The sequence below is a fragment of the Globicephala melas genome, chromosome 8 (genome assembly GCF_963455315.2).
Source record: "Globicephala melas chromosome 8, mGloMel1.2, whole genome shotgun sequence".
NCBI lineage: Eukaryota > Metazoa > Chordata > Mammalia > Artiodactyla > Delphinidae > Globicephala > Globicephala melas.
In genome coordinates, this window is record NC_083321.1 from 94645382 (window position 1) to 94667046 (window position 21665).

General features: G+C 48.2%; 1 protein-coding gene across 1 annotated transcript; it reads left to right on the forward strand.

Annotated features, from left to right (window-relative positions):
* The first annotated feature begins 17223 nt into the window (after positions 1–17223).
* RNF26 (ring finger protein 26) lies at positions 17224–20634 on the forward strand. Its single transcript, XM_030839194.2, has one exon. The coding sequence runs from the start codon at positions 17818–17820 to the stop codon at positions 19117–19119; it is 1302 nt and encodes a 433-aa protein (XP_030695054.1). The 5' UTR covers positions 17224–17817; the 3' UTR covers positions 19120–20634.
* The last annotated feature ends 1031 nt before the right edge of the window (positions 20635–21665 follow it).

A 21665-nucleotide genomic window follows, 5' to 3' on the forward strand; every position in this document is an offset into this window, starting at 1 on the left:
GAGCCCAGGGTGACATCCGTGTCCTGCACGTCCCCACCAAGGAAGCACAAAGACTGTCCTTTAAGTAAGCCAGTAGCTTGGGGCGATCTGGGCTGCCAGAGGTCAGGGGGCAGACAACTCCAGGACAGCTTCACCAGGGTGGCACACTAGGATTCCAAACCAGAAAGAGGTCAGGACTTTGGAGAGGACTCGGAGGGGACTGGAGACAGAAGAAAGGGGAGTGACGGCAGCACAGGGTGAAGGAGCAGAAGGTGGAGGGGATCAACCCTCCAACTCCTCCAAGACGCCAGAAGACAGAGCTTCAGCAATCGCGGGAAAGAGAGAAGGCGGCAAGAAGAACTTCCAGTGACAGAGGACGGAGGTCCAGCAGGAGGGAGATCAGGGAGGCCGCGGCAGGCCTTCCGTCGGCAGATACTCTTGTGCCTGGACTGGGGTGGAGGCGTTCTCGCCCAGAAGCAGGCCAGGATCAGAAGGGCCCCAGGCCACAGTCCTAATGCCCTGCCTCATTTCTCTCCGAAGGAAAGGGTAGGAAGGCTGCCTTCCTCCACCCCCATGGTTGACCCAGGCCACTCAGACACGAGGGGATTCGCAGTGCAGAATGCCCTCGGTGTGTCTCATGGGCATAGGTCTGACCACAGGTAGAGAAACGGAGGCTGGGTGGGGTGGTGGCCTGGGTCTGGGTCCCTCACCTCCCGTCTCCAGGGTGAGCGGGGGCTTTCATTTCATTGTGCCCCTCCACCCCGGTGGAGTTGGAGGTCAAAAGACACGGCTGGGCCTGCCCCTGGGGGCTCGCTGGGGTGAGATTACACCCAGGAGCCCTCTCTCTCTCTCTCATAGTGGGTACAGTGGTCTCCCACTCACCCCTCTGGTGGAGGGGCCTTAACCGGGAGGATATGAGGAGGGCTGGTTGGGCGGAGGAAGGAAGCTTAGAAAGGCAAGCTTACAGCTGCAGTGAGAAGGAGCTGCGGGTGGAGGGGCGGGTCAGCAATGTCGGCCATGACCAAGGCTGGGCGTCCTCCCCGGCCTGGCTGCAAAGCAGGGTTCGGTCTGAGTCTTTGGAGGGGAGGAAGGAGAATTTTTCCAGAGTCGGGATCTGAGCTGGGAGAAGGCTGTGCTGAGGGAGTGAAAAACTGGGTAGGAGGAGGGTTGGGGGGCAGCTGCTGCTGAGGACATCAGCGGGCCAGGAAACCGGATACTGCGGGGCTGGGTGGGAGATGCTGGGGAAGAGGTTGAATGGGGGGAAGCAGCCCCTATCCTGGCCGGACGCAGTCTCACCCATGTCCTTCGCACCTGACCCGGGGGCAGGAAGAAGGAGGTGCGGCCTGGATTGAGGTGTGCCCCAGAAACACCATGGAAGAGGAGGAGGGGGACTTGGGGGGGATGGGAGGGGCTATTTTTAAACTTGGAAAAACCGTGAGTGCGTTCATCTCCACCCTGAGTGCTGGAGGAGGCAAAGGACCCATTGTACAGGGGTGCAGAGAAGGGGAGGGGGAAGGGAGGTGGTGGCACAATGGCGGGGATTATGCTGGAGCAGGCCGGGGAGAGGAGGGCGGGGGAGGGGCGTCTCCGTCACAGCTGGCCTACTGAACTCTGGGGTCGAGCCAGGCTGGGGCTTGGACAGGGGTTTTCCCACTCTCACAAAGCCCCCCCTTGGGGAGGTGGGGTCTGTCTCTGGTATCCGGTGTCGCCTCCTGGGGAGGGGTCTGCGGGTGGGATTCCCACAGCCTGGCTTTCCCAGGGTCTGACTGCGGGGTCTGTTCCCAGGCTCCCAGCATTCCAGCGACTCCCCTGGGAGCTGCTGGCCTCCCCTCTCAGGCCCTTCTCTGCCAGGGAGTGCGGGAGAGAAAGAGAAAGAGGATGTGGGTGCATGGGGACACTTCCTGGGGACTAGGGACCCATAAACTGAGAGAGGATAGCAGTGGGTGGGGTATACTGAGGGGGATCACATCCTTCCCATCCTAGCCCCCGCCCTGTTGAGCCATCCTTCAGACCGAGATTGTCCCTCTAGTCCTCTCAGACCCCAGGGGCCTCTCCACGTGGGCAGCCCTCCAGCACCCAGGGCCTCCGCCCAGGGGATCCCAGGAGCCCCTGCTCCCCAGGTCTTGACCGGCGGAGGCCGCGGGGAGGCGGGGCATCCGGCCGCTCTCGCACCAATCCAAACATTACCATAAATGCTCAGGCCGTGGCGGGCCGGGGAGGGGCTCGGGCAGGGGACCCTGGGGCTCTCCGGAAGCCTCGAATCCGGTCTCCAGGCCTTTCTCAGCGAGGACTGGTAGTGGTGATTCAGCCTCCGCTTTGGGAAGTGAGGGGGGCAGGGGCAGAGTTGCGAGCAGGGGTGGGCTGGGGTGTTGGGGAGAGAGCCAGGCTGCGTGAGGAGTCCCTGCGGACGGCCTCCCGGGGGTGCAGTGACCTCTGATCGAGGAGAGAGTAGGACTGCGCAGCCAGGATTTCGGCATCAGAGCAGGGGTGCGGGCTTCTGGGTCGCCCTCTAGCCCCGCTGGATCCACTCCTGTCAGCTGTAAGAATGGAGCGTCTCGCTCCCAGTGCTGGGTCTCTGCTCTCTGGCCTCGGAGGACCTAAACATCTTCCCACTTCCTCTTGCCATCCTAAATTTGGAGAATGGAGCAAGTTGGGGGCAGGGGGAGGGCACAGGGCAGGATGCTGGGAGCCTACACCTCTCCCCCTCAGGGAAGTTCACATCCGCTCCCCAAAATACCACCACCCAGGAGGAGCAGTGTCCCCAGAGAGCTGTTTAAATTTGACTTTGAGTTGTCCCTGAGGAAAGCCTAGGTAATCTACCAGAGAGGAGCCTACAGGAAGCCTAGGGATCCCGGGTTCTCCTGTGTCTCCTCCCTGAAGGCCACTTCTGCATTGCGTTTTCCCTTCCACACAGAGCTTTGAACAACCCAGGAGGAGCCCTGGAGGAGGGGAGCCTTGTTCCACTGCACCCCTGCAGGGGCCTGCGATCCCCTCTGTAGTTGCCACAGCTGATCTTGGAGGTGGGGAGAGAGAGGGGTGGCAAGTCGATGACCTGAACCCTGCCTCCCTGACCCATACCCCAGGGCCCAGGGCTTCAAGGGGACTTGAAAAGTGGAAGGATTCGGAGTCAGAGAAAAGCCCCAGGGGCTGTGCTCTCCCTGGCACCTTCCCTTTGTGTCCCAATCACACTGGAAAGTGCTGGTTCAACTTTGGTCTCCAACACCCGGCTGTAAACTCCATGAAGGAGGCTTTGAGACAACACTGCCATTTAATTAGCTAATCTTGGGCAAGTGGCCAAACCAGTGACTGTTCAGAGGGGACATGGCAGTGCTCGGAATGAGAGAAGAAGCTGCTCATAGCTAATATTTGCACAGTGCTTTACAACTCAGCCCGTCACTTAAGGGTCATTTTCATCACTAATGTTTATCTTGATCTTTGCAACAAAAAATGACGAAACAGAAGTGAAAAGAGTTACATGACCTAAAGTCAGGCAGCCTGTGAGTCACGGAGCTACGTTTTCTTCACTGTGGTAAAATACACATAACATAAAACTTACCCTTTTAACCATTTTTAAGTGTACAATTCAGCGGCGTTAAGTACACTCGCAATGTTATGCAACCATCACCACTGTCTAGTTCCAGAACTTTTTGATCACTCCGAGGAGCTAAAATTTGAACCAAGGTTGATGTAACTCCAAAACCCGGGCCCCACACCTGTCATGATTTACAGCCGAATTTAGTAAGCATGTCATGGAAATGAAAGCAGCGGATTGGAATATCACCGAATTATGTGTATAAACAGGAAATGCAACAGGGGTTCAGAAGAGGGAGCATCCACGTGGACTCTGCCTGCACTTGCCAGGAAAGGCTTTCTGGAGGTGCGGCGGCTTCAGTGAAAAGTCAAGTTTAGATAGAGCAGGAGTGAGGATAGATCATTCCAGGCAGGGCAAGTGGCACAAGCAATGAGAGGGGGTGGGGAAGAGAGAAAGGGGCATGCACAGTGAAAACTGCTTCTTCTGTATAAGAAGAGCTTCAGCATGGGCAACTGGCTAGAAGATCAGGCTGATGGGGGAGGCTGGGAGACCTTGCTTGCCATTTGCATAGCAAGCCCACTGCTTTCACTTTTATTATACGTTTACTTGGAGTGTCTTAAGGAGAGCTTCAGCCACTGCTACCACCTGTTGGTACCACCCTTATGCAAACAGCTGGTACTAAATAAACTGTTACATGGCTAAATAGAAATTCAACAGGGTAGAGGGTGCATCTATGTGAGAGTTTGGGCAGATGAGGTGAAGTTAGGTCATGGGGGAGGAACTTGGATCTTGAGATAGAGTAGGCAATGGGGAGCCACTGCAGGTTCTTGAGCAATGGCATAATGATGTGATGAAATTGAAATTTAGATTTATAATGGTTTCTTTATTTCTTCTCTGCCTGAGAGCGCCCCCTGGCGCCCCTAGTTTCAATTGTTCTCTCATCTTATGGAGTAGGTGGGAGGATGGGGGTACTGAAAAGCTGGACTGATGAGTTGCAGAAACCAAACTCTTAGGCCTCATTTCAATTCGTCCTGAGCGATGACAGCACTGCAGTACAAATAGAGGTGACATGTGGACAGATAGGGTTTGCTTTGAAGGAAAAGGGCATTGTGGTGGCTCCCTTCTCTGTCTTGTAACTGAACTAGGATATCGTGTTTAGGGTACTAAGTTGGGGGCGGGGGATGGGATGATAACTAAGACGAGGTCCATGTGCTTGAGAGTTCTGTACTCTAGTGAGGGGGACAGACAAGTAAACAATTAGAATACAACGTGCCAAGTACTAGGGTGCAAAGATGCACGTGAAACAGTTCCTTAACTCAGCTTGAGGTGACCAGGGAAGGCTTCCTGGAAGAGTTGACACCTAGCTTCAAATTAAGGGATAATGGTAGGTACCTGGGTAAATGGAGTGTGACAGCATGCTCTGTGCAGGAGACGACTAGCGGTTGGTTAGTATCCTGCAAGGGAGGAATGAATTTAGTGAGCGATGAGGCCAGATTACAGAGGATTTGTAAACCCTGGTAAATGATCTAGCACAGCAGGGTGTGTATAAATGGTTTTGAGTAGGGGAACACCTGCCAATCAGTTTAGATCCATCTGAGTTCAGCCCCAGAGGGACAGAACCAAAGGTCCCACTTTCTAAGGTCCCATTTCCCCTCCCAGCTTCCTCCTCTCCCTTGGGTGACTGAGGTTGGAAACTTCCAGCCGCTTCTGGGGAGGCTGCTGCTACACCTGGGTTATGGCCTTATTTCAACAAGCCAATCCATCCCTCTGATCATAGCAGCTCCACACTAGAGTGAAAGATAAGCATGGGAGGGACCTTGTCCCTTATGTCACCCACCATGACTGAGAGCCTCTTGGTAGCCTTTTCTCCTTACCACATCCAACTTGAGGTGGGACACAACACTTTTGAGTCCCCTATAAACAATCTTTGAATAAACTCCACTCAGTGGAGTATATGCAGCTGTTAAAAGGATTAGGACACTCCCTATACGCTGATATGGAGCGATCACTAGAATGTAATTTTACTTATTTATTTATTTGGGGGTCATTGACACTTTTTATTGAGGTATAGTTGATGAAGACTACAGTTTTAAATTAAAGCTTGATATAGAATGCTACATGTGGAATGCTACCTTTTGTGTAAGAATATTTTATATTATCTACATCTATATTTATACTTTCAAATAGAAACAATGAAAGGACCAAACCCACCAATATTTGTGTGGCCAGGTCAGATACAAATGAAGGTTGAAATATTTGAATTACTTGAAGGCTAACCAACTCTGTTAAATATGCTCTGTCCTCTTACCTTGACAAATAGCCTTTCTAATGACAAAATTAAAAAATAAGTGAAGCTGTAGTTTTTGTATGACAAAGTCAGCAAAATATCCAAGATAATTTAATTAAACTATCATTGCACGTGCCTGGGTGTTCTCACGTTGGCCCAGCAATGCTTGGATGGATAATAAAGTCATATGCAACTCATAGTTATTATATAATATTCCATTAAATAAATTCTTCTTGCCTTCATTTTGCCAAAATCCCAAATGCATATTCTGTTGCCAGTAATGCCAAATTAACTTACTTTTCTTGAGTTGTTGTTCTTAGACGTTTACAAAATTAATTTCAATAAAGAGAGACTTTGCTCCAAGCTGAAATTATTACTAATATTTTTAAAGCAATACTTAGATCAGAATTGAATCATAAATTTTATATGTCATATTCAAATATTATAAAGGAGTCACAGATTATAAATATTAAAATAATAAATTTTAATATTTTATATTATTTATATAATTTATTTATTATAATAAATATAATATTTATTATATTATTAAATTTTAATAATAAATTTTAATAATAAAAATATTAAAATATGTTTTCATCTTATAAAGCTTTATCATTATAATTTTCAACATATTTTAAACCAATATCTAGCTCCATTTGCTGTTTAAGTTTTACTTTTTTCAAATTATTCAGTGCTAACCTATTATTTTAAAAAAAACCCAAAGAGTAGTATTTTGCTACATTTCTTCAAATCTCTCTGCAATTGAAACTGTAATTTGAACTTGACCAGAAGTTAGTTTCTCTAGAAATTAGTCTGGGGATTACTTGCACGTGATTCCTTTCCTTTAGGCCCATGCAAACATTTTTATTTCCTTGTTTTAGTTTCTGTGTATATGTATTTAACTCTATTTTGAAATAATTTCAAACACTCAGAAAAGTTGCAAACATAGTATAGAGCCTTTGTATATACCCTTTGCCTAGTGTCAAAGGTGATTAACATTTTGCCACAGACTTTGCTTTTTTTGGCTGTGCCCTGCAGCTTGCGGGATCTTAGTTCCCCGACCAGGGATTGAACCCGCGCCCTTGGCAGTGGAAGTGAGGAGTCCTAACCACTGGACCGCCAGAGAATTCCCCAGATTTTGCTTTTTTATCCTCTCTAAATTACAATTTTTAATAAAATTTTAACTAAAAATTTTTATTTGATATGTGTGCACTTATGTATAATTTGAGTTTATGAATCATGAAAGTAGGTTGCGTACGTCATGCTCCTAGGTCCCTTAATACTTCAGTATTTCCTGAGAAGAAGGATATTGTCCCATACAACCACGAAACAGTTACCAAATTTAGAAGATTTAAACTGATACAAAACATTTCTAGTCTATAATCCATATTCCAGTTTGACAAGAGTCCCAATAACGTCCACTGTGGCATTTGTCTTTCCCCTCTGGTACAGAATTCTCTATTGCCTTTAGTCCTCAGGTCTCATTACTCTTCTTTAATCTGCAACAGTTCCTCAGACTTTGCTTCGTATTTGTCAATTTGGATTTGTCTGGTGTAATCTTGTGCTTAAATTAGGGTTATGCACCCCAGGCTGGAATACTACATAAGTAATATATATGTTAGCATCCCTTAATGGTTCTGGCCTGAACCAGTTTTTACCATGATGGTTTTATTTTATTTTATTTTTAAAATTTAATTTAAATTTTATTTTTATTTTTGGCTGCGTTGGGTCTTCGTTGCTGTGTGTGGGCTTTCTCTAGTTGCGGCGAGCGGAAGCTACTCTTCGTAGCGGTGCGCGGGCTTCTCATTGCGGTGGCTTCTCTTGTTGCGGAGCACGGGCTCTAGGCGCATGGGCTTCAGTAGTTGTGGCTCGCGGGCTCTAGAGCATAGGCTCAGTAGTTGTGGCGCACGGGCTTAGTTGCTCCGCGGCATGTGGGATCTTCCCGGACCAGGGCTCGAACCCTTGTCCCCTCCATTGGCAGGCGGATTCTTAACCACTGAGCACCAGGGAACCGCCTATGTTTTCTTATTTCCCCGTCTCTCTTACACAGAAGGTACCATACGATATATAATATTTTGCACTTTGCTTTTTTTCACTTAAAAGTGTAAACTGGGGCTTCCCTGGTGGCGCAGGGTCCACACCCATGTTCACAGCAGCACTATCCACAATAGCCAAGAGGTAGAAGCAAGCCAAGTGTCCACTGACAGATAAATGAATAAACAAAATGTGGTCTATTCAGACAATGGAATATCATTCACCTGTAAAAGTGGTTGAAATTCCGACACATGCCACAACGTGGATGAAACATGAAAACATCATGCTAAGTGAGAAAAGCCAGTCACAAAAAGATGAATACTATACAATTCCACTTATACGAGGTATCTAAAGCAGTCAGATTCATAGAAACAGAAAGTAGAACGGTGGTTTCTGGGGGTCGGGGGGAAGGGGAAAAGAGGAGTTTTTATTTAATGGGCATAGAGCTTCAGTTTTGCAAGGCAAAAAGGTTCTGGACATCTGTTTCACGATAATGTGAATATACTTACCACTACTGCACTGTTTGCTTAAAAAGGGTGGAAAAGTTAAATTTTACTTTATGCTTTTTTTACCACAATTAACAAAACAAAAAACCTACATATGCATTTACCTTTTGACCCAGATATCCACTTCTAAGAATTTACTGTTAAGACACTTTCAACAAAATGAAAATTTATTGTAACATTATTTATAATTGTAAAATATTGAAAATTATCTAAAAGTCTGAACAGGAGATTGTTTGACAAAACTCTGGTAGGTAAATCCAATGGAGTACAATGCAGCTGTTAAAAAAAAAGGAATAAGGAAGAACTATTTAATATAGGGTAATTTCCAGTTTACACTTTTTTTGTTGTTGTTATAAATTTATTTATTTTATTTATTTACTTCTGGCTGCGCTGGGTCTTCGTTGCTGTGCGAGGGCTTTCTCTAGTTGTGGCGAACAGGGGCTACTCTTTGTTGCAGTGTGCGTACTTCTCTTTGCAGTGGTCTCTTTAAGACCCTGCTTTCAATTCTCTTGGATATATACCCAGAAGTGGGATTGCTAACTCATATGGTAGTTCTATTTTTAGTTTTCTGAGGACCCTCCGTACTGTTTTATATAGCAGCTGTCCCACTCCACAATCCCACCAACAGTGCACAAGGGCTTATCCTCTCTATGTCCTTGAGGACACCTGCTATTTTCTGTTTCCTTGATAGCAGCCATCCCATTGGGCACAAGGTGGCATCCTTTACCAGCACCTCTGTCAGAACCAGAAGTGCCCAGCATCCCCTCATATGCCTGCTGGCCAAACGCACATCGTCCTTGAAGAAATGTCCTTTCAGATCTTCCGCCCATCCCCAATCAAGCTATTTGATTTCCTGTTGTAGAGTGGTAGGAGCTCTTTCCACATTCCAGACACAAACCTTCATTAGATACACGATCTGCAAATACTTTCCCCAGCTCTGTAGGTTGTCCTCCCTACTCTGTTGATTGTGTTCCTTGATGCACAAAAGCCTCCAAGTTTGGTGTAGTCCAATTTGTCTATTTTTTCTTTTGGTGCTTATCGTTTTGGTGTAATATCCAAGAAATCATTGCCAAGTCCAACGTCATGAAGCTTTCCCTCTATGTTTTCTTCTGGGAATTTTAAAGTTTGGGGGTCTTATGTTTAGGTCTTTGTTCCATTAAAAAAAATGTTTATTGGAGTATAGTTGATTTACAATGTTGTGTTAGTTTCAGGGGTACAGCAAAGTGAATCAGTTGTACATATAGATGTATCCACTCTTTTTTAGGTTCTTTTCCATATAGGCCATTACAGAGTATTGAGTAGAGTTCCCTTGTTTATATAGTGTAAGCTAAGTGTCTAAATTCATGCTTTTGCATGTAGCTATCCCAACACCGTTTGTTGAAGAGACTGTCCTTTCCCCATTGAGTGGTCTTGGCACCTTTGTTGAAGATCATTTGACTATATATGTGAGAGTTTATTTCTGGCTCTCTATTCCATTCATTGGTCTATATGAATGTCTGTTTTTTGTTGTTGTTTGTTCTTGTGCCACAAGGCCTGCAGGATCTTAGTTCCGGGGCCAGGGATTGAACCCGCGCCCCCTGCAGTGGAAGCATGGAGTCTTAACCACTGGACCACCAGGGAAGTCCATGAATGTCTGTCTTTATGCCAGTACCACACTGTATTGATTACGGCAGGTTTGTAATAATGTTTGTGTAGATATTGCCAAACTCCTCTCCACTGGCGTGGTAACATTTTACTTTCCTACCAGCAACGTATGAGAGTGCCTGTTTCTCCAGTGCCTGGCCAACAGAGTGTACTGTCAAGCTTCATTTCCTTATAGTTTATTAGAATGCAGCCTCTTTAGCTTTAGGTAGTATTTTGAAATTTAAAAGAAAGTATTTCATCCTTTTGAAAATAAAACAACTACTGGACATGCAAAAGTCACGGATCTTACATGTTTCACAAAAATTAACAGTCTCATAGACCTAAATGTTCAATGCAAGACTCTAAAATTTCTAGATAACAGGAGAAAATCTAAGTGATCTTGAGTTTGGCGGTGAATTTTTGGCATACTCTGTGAAAGAAAAAAATTGTTAAATTGGGCTTCATTAAAATTAAAAGCTTAAGTTCTGTGAAAGACATTGTTGAGGCTGAAAAGACAAGCCACAGACTGGGAGAAAATATTTGCAAAGCACATCTCTGATAAATAACTGGTAATCCCCAAATATATTTATAAAGAGCTCTTAAAACTCAAAAATAAGAAAACAAAAAACCCAGTTTAAAAAATGGGCTAGGGGCTTCCCTGGTGGCGCAGTGGTTGAGAGTCCGCCTGCCGATGCAGGGGTCCGGGAAGATCCCACATGCCGCGGAGCGGCTGGGCCCGTGAGCCGTGGCCGCTGAGCCTGCGCGTTTGGAGCCTGTGCTCCGCAACCGGAGAGGCCACAACAGTGAGAGGCCCGCGTACCGAAAAAAGAAAAAAAAAAAAGGGCTTAAGATCTCAACAGACACCTCACCAAAGAAGATGTAGAGATGGCAAATATCCAAAGATGTCAGCGTCATTTGTCATTGGGGAATTGCAAATTAAAACAAGGAGAGGGATTTCCCTGGTGGCACAGTGGTTAAGACTCCGGGCTCCGAGTGCAGGGGGCCTGGGTTTGATCCCAAGTCAGGGAACTAGATCCCACATGCATGCCGCAACTAATAGTTTGCATGCCACAACTAAGAGTTTGCATGTCACAACTAAGGAGCCCACATGCCGCAACTAAGGAGCCTGCGAGCTGCAACTAAGATCTGGCACAACCAAATAAATAAATAAATATTTTAAAAAACCCAACAACAACAAGGAGATGCTATGGCACACCTATTAGAATAGCTAAAGTCCAAAAACACTGACAACACCAAGTGCTAGAGAGGATGTGGAGCAACAGGAACTCTCATTCATTACTAGTGGGAATGCAAAATGGTACAGCCACTTTGGAAAATAGTTTGGAAATTTCTTATAAAGTGAAACATACCCCTATCATACGATCCAGTAATCATACTCCTTGGTATTTACCCAAATGAGTTGAAAACTTAGGTCTACATAAAAACCTGCACACACATGTTTATAGCAGATACATTCATAATTGTCAAAACTTGGAGGCAACTGCGTCATGTCCTTTAATAGGGGAATGGATAACTGGAAGGTAATCCATACAATGGAATATTATTCAGGGATTAGAAAAAAGTGAGCTATCTAGCCATAAAAGGAAATGAAATTGAGTTATTTGTAGTGAGGTGGATGGACCTAGAGTCTGTCATACAGAGTGAAGTAAGTCAGAAAGAGAAAAACAAATACCGTATGCTAACACATATATTGGAATCTAAGAAAAAAAAAATGGTCATGAAGAACCTAGGGGAAAGATGGGAATAAAGACGCAGACCTACTAGAGAATGGACTTGAGGATATGGGGAGGCAGAAGGGTAAGCTGGTACAAAGTGAGAGAGTGGCATGGACATCTATACACTACCAAATGTAAAATAGATAGCTAGTGGGAAGCAGCCGCATAGCACCGGGAGATCAGCTCGGTGCTTTGTGACCACCTAGAGGGGTGGGATGGGGGAGGTGGGAGGGAGGGAGACGCAAGAGGGAGGAGATATGGGGATATATGTATATTTATAACTGATTCACTTTGTTATATAGCAGAAACTAACACACCATTGTAAAGCAATTATACTCCAATAAAGATGTTAAATGGGAAAAAAAAAGAGCATATGCAAAAAAAAAAAAAAAAAGTGAGCTATCAAGTCACAAAAATACTGGAGGAACCCTAAATGCATATTGCTAAGTGAAAGAAGCTAATTTGAAAAGGCTATGTACTGCATGATTCCAATGATATGACATTCTGGAAAAGGCAAACCGATGGAGACAGTAAAAAAGATCAGTGATGGTAGGAGTTGGGGCTGGGGGTGAAGGGGAAAATGGATGAATAGATGGAGCACAGGGGATTTTTAGGGCAATGAAAATATTCTGTATGATATTGTAATGGTAGATACACGGCATTATACATCTGTCAAAACCCATAGGATGTACAACACCAAAAGTGCACCCTAATGTAAACTACGGACTTCAGTTAGTAATAATAGTGTATCAATATTGGCTCATCAATTGTAAAAAAAACAAAGAAACTAAAATAGTCAAGCTTAGATTTAGATTTGTTAAACTTTTGCCAATATTATTAATAGTAAGCAACAGTCCATCTCAAATATGTGTGGGTAGCAAGAATAATTTCATTTTCTACTTGTGACCATGATTTGCTCTTTATTTGAGAATCTTCTGTTGTTTTGCTTAACTCTTCAAGTTCTTTTAGCATCATGTGTTAATTATATCTACTTGTTTTAACAGCCTGTAACCAGAATGCTCGTCATGCTTCCAGGAACGGTTGGAAGGTCAGATGTGATATGTGTCTTCCTAAGATGTTTCAACTTTGGGTAGATCCAGAAAATATTGTATATAGTCTTTTTAACATTCCAAAGAAAGCCATCACGATCACAGTCAAGGTAAGGTCTAGTAACAAGTTCAACTATGTGCCACACAGGGTATATGGCGCAAAAAACGCTTCTGGATTTTTCGTTAAAAAAATGACCTTGTTCACCTTTATTTTTACTAAACCATGTCAGTCCCATTATCATGAACTTGCTCTCAACATCCTTTTAAATCAATGCCTAAAACTGTAAGTTGTTTTTTTCCAGTCCTTCCCTTAACTCAGAACAGGGCTAAAACCAATTAAATACGCACCCGTATTTCATCCAGACTCACATATAGACAAATTTTTAAAAATATGAATTAATATTACAAATGTTCCTCAGCCACTATGGCAAATACCGCATTAATTTCTGAGTATTTCTGGAACCACAAACTGGAACAGGAAGAAAAGAAAGAGGATTTGACTAGTTAATTAATGTATTTCTTTTCTTCCCTAAGTGCTTCAGTGGCTCAAATCCTCCCTGGTACAAACCACAGGTCTTTGTGGCATTTTGGACAGTCACCTCATGTTTCCAGGACACAGATTATGAGACGTGAAGTGATTCTCTGGACCTGAACAGCGTTATTACCAGAGCTGATGTTTAGGGTTATGGGTTCTCCTGTACCGGTGCCAAGCCTCAGATCCTGATTGAAAGAGGAAACTATTTTTTGGTATGTTTGTGATTTGTGAGGCTAGGGGGGTACTGGGAGGGAACAGGGTGGAGGGGGCAGGATAAAAGCAAACCTTTCCGGTTTTTGCTTTTTGTTTTTGGCTGAGTTGCGTCTTCGTTGCTGCGCGCGGGCTTTCTCTAGTTGCGGCGAGCCGGGGGGTGGTGGGTGGGGGCGGCTACTCTTCATTGCAGTGCGCAGGCTTCTCATTGCGGTGGCTTCTCTTGTTGCGGAGCACGGGCTCTAGGTGCGCGGGCTTCAGTAGTTGTGGCTCGCAGGCTCCAGAGCTCAGGCTCCGTAGTTGTGGCGCACGGGCTTAGTTGCTCCGCATCGTGTGGGATCTTCCTGGACCAGGGCTCGAGCCCGTGTTCCCTGCATTGGCAGGCGGATTCTTAACCACTGCGCCACCAGGGAAGCCCAAAAGCAAACCTTTTAGGAATGTACCTTTTTATATGGTGTTGATTTGGGGACCCTGTAAATGATTTGCCTGATTAAAAAGCCAAATTAAATCAAAAAGGAAAAAAATCCAACTCTAAGACCATGGCAGTAATATGGATTTTACTGAATGCTTGATGGGGAGATGAAGGGGAGGGTTATAGTACACACAATACCACAAAACAAAACTCCTGAATTAGACATTCTTTCTGGTTTTATCCCATCTCTTAATCCTCAAGGCTGAACAACCTCTAAAAACCCCTTCTGTTGTCCCAGCTAGCATCTCTCACCTAGCAACACAAAAGCCCTGCACTTAGCGCAGCAGCAGAAACCAGCTGTTTTTCCAGGAGGCCCCTGGGCCAGATTTCTGAGAGTTTTAGGTCGTACCACTATTATCTTCCATGACACAATTCTGCAGGGGTAGCGCCTCCAGGCATTAAGTTTTCTCCATATCTGGCTTATTTTCTTCTCAACCACTGCAACTCACACTAGTAAGCAATTTGAACTTCCTCCCTAAAGTCAGGTGCTGTTAGTTCTTTCGACCAACACTCTCCAGTCTTCCAGCCTCCAAATAGAGGATGACCCCTGCTATGGCAACAGTCAGTTTGAACCAGCTGTTATCTGAAACACAGTCCTAGAAAGAAACATTATTGAGTCAGTAGAGATACTGCTTGAGTCCAGACCCAACCCAACCACAATGATCACCTCAAGGGGAGTGTTAACAACCTCTCAGCACTGGGAAGCGCCTTGGCTTCTCTAAGGCGGGGGTCATCCGAGCACTTCTTTTGCCTTGTGGTAGCATGGTACTTTCTTATATTTCTAGCTTAAGAATGGATAGCATTTTGCAGTAATTCATTTGTCACAAGAATTTTGGCCACAGGTCACCTCTGCCTGCCCACAACTAGAACGCCCGCAGAGTCAAAGGTTGTGGCTTGTTTATGCTAAACTAAGCTGGGTTTGGCTTAGTGTGTCTCAGATCACTCAAAGGGGAGGCTAATTAGTCCCAGACTAATGGAAATATTGTCTTAGAGGATCCTGCCAACTTCAAGGTCTTTCTCGGCCTGGAAAGCTGGCTGGTTAATTACACACAGTGCAGGCACAGCAAATTTGCTGAGTTTGATTTTGGACACATTGAGTTTGAAGCACCAGTGGGATATCCAGCAGCTGTCCAGGAAGCATGTGGAACCTGAACTTTACAAGAGAGATTCAGGCTGAAGACACAGATTTGGGAATCATCGTGTAGAGAGGAGAGGGGGCCATGATGGAGACAGAAAGAATACAGGAGAGGGTAAGGTCCAGAGGCCAAGGGTGGAGGAAGTGGTCATTGATGTCAAGTGCTGCAGGAAGATAAATTAAGAACATAATAGTGTTCACTGGACAGGTAAAATTTCTGAAGAGGACAAGTTATGCGTGGTGGGTTCAAGTATCTTGAAGAGGAGGTGGGCATTTTCTCCAAGATTTGAAATTAGGGGAAAAATGCAAAATAAGACCCCCAGCAACAATAACCACAACAGACTGTGATCTGGGCAGGAGGTTAAATAAATCTTTATATTATTCTCCTTTGTTTAGAGAAATTAGCATTTTGTGGCTAAAGCATAGGTGGGGTTGGGGGTAGAAATAGACTGTTCTGTAATATAAAATAACAATGGGAAGTTGGAGTCTGATGGCTAGAGAAAGGGAGGGGAAACCTTAAAAGGAAGAGGAAGACAAAGGGAAAACATGTCTCAGAGAAAACATTAAGTTGGGCCTGACAGATGTGAGAGAGAGGCTGGGGAAAAACCAGTGGAGTTTTAGAAGTTGCAGTCCTTGCCCTGCACTATGGTGTAACCCCTATTGGGAGCCCCTCGTTTCAGTAAAGGTGTGCTGCATCCCTCACCTTCGTATGCATCAGTGGTGCTTTGGGGAAGAAAGGATTCAGGCAGTATTCAGGGTGGGGTGGCAGAGACAGACACTTTCAGCAGTCCAGGCCAGAGTGGAGATGAAGAATTCAATGTGCTAACTAAAAACTGTCACTAGCCACCATAGTCACTGACCTTCAACATCCCCTGAAAGGAGTTCAGGGCAGAGATCAGGAATGAGGCACTCTGTGCTCTGGGAAAAACTGGCAGAACAGGCCTTCAGATAGTTATTTTCAGGAGCAGATTCTACGAGCCCAAATTCTTGCATCTTCTCACATCTAGAAAAGCACTTAAATCATTAACGGAGACATCTGCTCCTTGTGACCAGCAGCAACCTTCTGCCAAAATGTGTGCTGAATTGCACGTATGCCCCCCTTACCAAAATTACACATATATTCACCTCTCCCCTTACCTCTTCAGAGTAGTTCCTCAGAACTATCTCAGAGGCTGTCTCCTGGGCTATAGTCCTCATTTCACCCCAAATAAATCTTAACTCACGACTCTCATGTTTTGCTTTTTTTTTTTAAGTCGACAAATGCCAGCAGGAAATTAAAGCAATGGAGGCCAGGGGAAGGATAAGACCTCCAAGTATCCTTGGGCTTAGTAGAGAACACTAGGCTTCCCAATATACTTGGGATAGGATCTTAGATATTTTGAAGATTATTTGAATATTAAAGAAGAGGGTAAATTTTTGAGGAGCCTACTAAGGGTGCCCAGGCAGATATCTAACTAGAGCGTTCAAGTAAACAAATTAGTAGGGCCTGGGCTAGGAGGGTGAGCTATTTCCGGCATGTGACCTCCTTTTCTCACTGACAATGAGGTAATCTCCTGAGGATGCTGAGAAAACGTGATAGAGCTTGAGGAAACAGTTTGGAAATAGCACTTTGGGAATCCCCTATCACAATCTGTTTCCCCTTGAACTACTTGTGAGCAGGCACGTCTTAAACATTTTTTGTATCCTCATTTGTACAAATACAAATCCTCATTTGCATTTGTAGCAGGCTCAATAAACGATGGAATAAATGGATGAATGGAGGAGGACGAACGACTGAGTCTGAGGCTGCGGAGGCGGTGCAATCTTAGAGCCCAGCTCAGAGGCAGTGACCGCCAACCCGCACCTAAACAAATCAAGGCTGGAGGCCAAGTGAAAAGAACAGCGCCCACATTATCCCAGTCCAAAGTCCTGCTCCTTTAGGGGGCGGGGCTAGGGGGGCAAGTTCACCTCTGCCCTTCAATTGACCAATCCTCGCCTCAAGGGGGCGGGGATTTCAATCTGTTCCCCCCCACCCCTTAAAGTACTAAATATGTTTGGGCGCCGTTCAAACGGACCAATGAGTGCTCGATGTTTCCTGCGCTTGGGCCTCACCGATTGGTCAGAGTTCGTCGTCCCTCCCTGCTTGTTACGCCTTTTGCCCCACCCGGTAGCACACAAGATGGCGGCGCCCAGCGGAGTAGAGGCCGCGCCTGGGGTTTGCTGAGGCTCGTTCCCTTCCCCGCTGCTCCCTTGGGCGCGAAGCGCCGCGAGCCCAGAGGACGGGGGCCGGGCGGGGACAGAGGCACCTGCGTAGCTGGACCGCGAGCCCGCGCCCAGCCTGCGCCGCCCCCACCCGGCCCCGGCCTGGCCCGATCCCTTCCGTTCCCGGTCTCCTCTCGGTCTGACCCATTGCCTGGTCGTGGTATGCCACCACCAGGCCTCCAAAGCTGAGGTTTCTCCTCCAGCCCGGGATCACGTCCACTTTAGAGATGTTTGGGCTATTTCCTCCCAAAGAGCCCGCCTTTGGGGCTCCCGGACCGGCATCTGGCCCCCTTTCCCTCCTTTGAGACTCCACTTCCTTCTAACCCACTTCTTCCTCAGATTCTCCCTGTATTGGAGACTGCTCACTTCCCTTCCAAATTAATCCCCGACCTCCTCCTTCCCCCAAATATTGACAGCCCTGACACCCCCCTCAACCGGGAGCCAGACTTCCTTTTGGACTAACCCCCATAGCCCTATCATGGAGGCTGTGTACCTGGTAGTGAATGGGGTGGGCCTGTTGCTGGATGTGCTGACCTTGGTGTTGGACCTCAACTTCCTGCTGGTGTCCTCCCTCCTGGCTTCCCTGGCCTGGCTCCTGGCCTTCATCTACAACCTGCCACATACGGTACTGACTAGTCTTCTGCACTTGGGCCGTGGAGTCTTGCTGTCACTGCTGGCCTTCATCGAAGCCGTGGTTCCCTTCACCTTTGGGGGCTTTCAGGCCTTGTGTACCGTACTATACAGCTGCTGTTCTGGCCTGGAGAGCTTAAAGCTCCTGGGGCACCTGGCCTCCCACGGGGCGCTTAGGAGCCGGGAGATCCTGCACCGGGGTGTCCTCAATATGGTCTCCAATGGCCATGCTTTGCTGCGCCAGGTCTGTGACATCTGTGCCATCACCATGAGCCTGGTGGCCTATGTGATCAATAGCCTGGTCAACATCTGCCTCATTGGCACTCAGAACCTCTTCTCCCTGGTGCTGGCCCTGTGGGATGCAGTGATGGGACCGCTGTGGAGGATGACGGATGTAGTGGCTGCTTTCCTAGCCCACATTTCCAGCAGTGCTGTGGCCATGTCCATCCTCCTCTGGACCCCCTGCCAACTGGTACTGGAGCTCTTGGCCTCCGCTGCCCGCCTCCTGGCCAGCTTTGTGCTTGTCAATGTCACTGGCCTGGTGCTGCTGGCTTGCGTGCTGGCAGTGACAGTGACTCTGTTGCACCCGGACCTCACCCTGAGGCTGGCCACCCAGGCGCTCAGTCAGCTCCATGCCCGGCCATCCTACCACCGGCTCAGAGAGGATGTTGTGCGGCTCTCTCGCTTAGCACTGGGCTTGGAGACCTGGCGCCGAGTCTGGAGCCGTAGCCTGCAGCTGGCGAGCTGGCCTAACCGGGGAGGGGCCCCTGGGGCCCCCCAGGGTGGCCCTAGGAGGGTGCCCTCAGCCAGGACCTGGCGACAGGACGCTCTTCCTGAAGCTGGGCCCAGATCAGAGGCAGAAGAAGAGGAGGTCAGGATGGCCAGAGTGACAGCTGCCCGGGGCCGGGAGAGGCTCAATGTGGAGGAGCCTGTAACTGGGCAAGACCCATGGAAATTGCTGAAGGAGCAAGAGGAGCGGAAGAAGTGCGTCATCTGCCAGGACCAGAGCAAGACGGTGCTGCTTCTGCCTTGTCGGCACCTGTGCCTCTGCCAGGCCTGCACTGAGATCCTGATGCGCCACCCTGTCTACCACCGCAACTGCCCACTGTGCCGCCGGGGCATCCTGCAGACCCTCAACGTCTACCTCTGAAGACTCCCTCCCCGCCTGCCCATCCCTCCACGCTCCACACAGCCACCTGCGCTAGGACAGCATTCCCACCTGATCTCTGGGTCCCAGCCTGAAGCCCCTCCTGCCGCTATGGCCGTCCTGCCGAGCCTCAGAGCCATACGTCCAGGACATGGAGATGGGAAACTCTGGAAGACGGTGGCTTGGCTGGGGGCAGGGTAACAGCTTATCCTTACCCAGTGGGTCCCAGTGATGCCGAGGGTGGTGAGTGTGTCACTCTGCGAGGCCCTGAGACTGTTCTCTGTGGACTCCCCTCCACCTTGCCAGGGCCCACCCAGATACCCGCGTGTGGGGCTCCCCCTCTCCGCTTCTGGTTGTTCTGTTGGGGATTTGCAGGTTCTCTCCCTGCTCCCTTCCCACTTCCTCCCCCGCTTCTGCAGCCACACACATCAGTGTCATTTGGGTGTTGTGGCAACTCAAGGGCCTTGGAATGATCTTGAACATTTGCTTTCAGCTGGAGCCCCTGTGCTCTGGCAGGCTTTGGGGGTAGTATCTCTCAGGTGCCCTTAGAGCTCCTTCTACCAGTCATGATCTTACGAGGCTCCCTTGTGACCTGACCCAACAGCTGGGATGAGAATTAACCCCCAGGTGTGTGTGTGTTTGCACCTGGCTTTGGGACCATGTGCCCTCTGACACCCCAGCACCACTGGGAACTGCAGGGGGGATAGCCAGATTTCTACTCCTATCCCTTTCACTCCCCACATCGCAGAGTGAGAAGGCATTCCCCTTCTGTTCCTCTCTCCCTGGCATCGGGGAGGGCAGACTGTGCACATTTCACTAGGGTCCAAATACAGAAGGGGCCAGGGCTGAGAGGCATGCAGGTCCCTGAGGTGTCTGTCTGGCCCAGGATCCAATGAATGAAGTTCTGTTACAGCTCTGACGGCCTCTGTGTGCATCCTTGCAAGGGCGAGCCGTCGGTTAGGGTGACGGATGCTGCAGCAGTGTCCTTCGGTCCTGCCGGAGTCACAAGTGTGGTTGGTGGGGGACCTGGCAGAGAGATAAGATAGGGTGCCTTGGGGAGAGCCCCTGCCAGGTGTGGCTGGCTTTGCTTTCACCCTGTCTGATTTGTGCCCTCTCACGTGCACAGCTTTTGGAAAGCTCTCCTTATCTTTTCTATCTTTCCAGAATTAGCCCTAGGAGAGAGGAGTGTGAACTTGCTCACCCTTTGGGTCAGCCCTCCCAGCTTTTCCTCTGGTGCCACTCTTCCCAGGAGGGAACTTGGGGTTCCTACTGCCTGGAGTCCAACCTGCCCTCAGATCCCTGGAGGAGTTGGTGCTTGTCGTTGTGACTCTTGGCATAGAATGGCGCTGTGATGGGCTGGAGTATGGCTGTGGGGCCTCCTGGTGGACAGCTGGGAGGCCTGTCTCTAGCTCACTGGGTCCAGTCGCCATTGGTCATATCCATCCTCACATGACCTGCAAGAGAGGGGGGGACACTACCCCATAATTGTATGTTAAATCTAGGAGCGTGATGCCAGGGACAGCCTTCTGGAAGGGGGTGGGGGAGGGGAAAGCGGTAGATGGGAAGAAACTCCGAGGAGAGGCCCCTCCACTTTCTCTTGGGTTGAGAGCCTGAGCTGATGTGGGCGGGCCAGCCCGGGTTTGTTAGTCTTCGGGTCGGGGGTGGGGCAAGGAGAGGAGCCTTGGAGGGGCTTTGCGGCTAGCCTCAGACTGAGTGGTGTGGCCCGGTTCAGTGAGTGACTGTTCCCCACATGCACCTTGGAGTTGGGAGGCCTGAGGAAGGGCTCTTTTTTCCCCTTCCCCCAACCCTGGAGAGGGAGCTGAGCAAGGGGAGGCTTGGTTCCTTCCAGTCTCTGTTTAATGTGAGGATAAACATTTTATGAGAGAAGATAAACTTCCTGAGCTGGGAGCAAATAACCCCTTTTCCTCCACCCCCATCTGGAGTCCCACTGGCGGAGCTCAATACCCTTCCTCCCCCTAACCACCTTAGCAGTCAGGAGCTCAGCTACCTAGGGTCATTGCTGCATCCTGGAACTGGGCTGCCCTCTCGTGGCCATCTCCAAGATGACATCTCTAGACACCCAGGGACACTCCACTCCCCTGGCATGGGGGACAGAGAAGCTTTCCAGTCATCTAGGGACCAGGCAAGTAGCCAGAGCAGCCATGAATGAAAATCCTGGCTTCCTTTCTGTTGGTCAGGGCAGGGATGTGTGTGGTGAAGTCCCACCCAGTTCATATGACATCTCTGAGTTAGAAAAAGGGCTCCTCCTTCTGGGTGGCCAAAGTCTGACACCAGGACACCCTCCTCAGCAGGGGCTCCCGTTCACAACCTCCACCGCTTACCCAGCAGGTCTGTGGAGCGGCCTGTCCTTCACCTGGGCCTGCTTCCTGTATCTCCTGGCCCATAGCTCCATCCAGCCCAAGAGCCCTCCCTTCTGCCTGAGCACCCTCCCCACCCACCGTCCTCCCTCTTCTCCCCATTCTCAGAATCAGGGCATCCCCACCAGTAAAGAAGAAAGGCTGAAGCCAGTAAGAGGGTTTTTGTTGTTG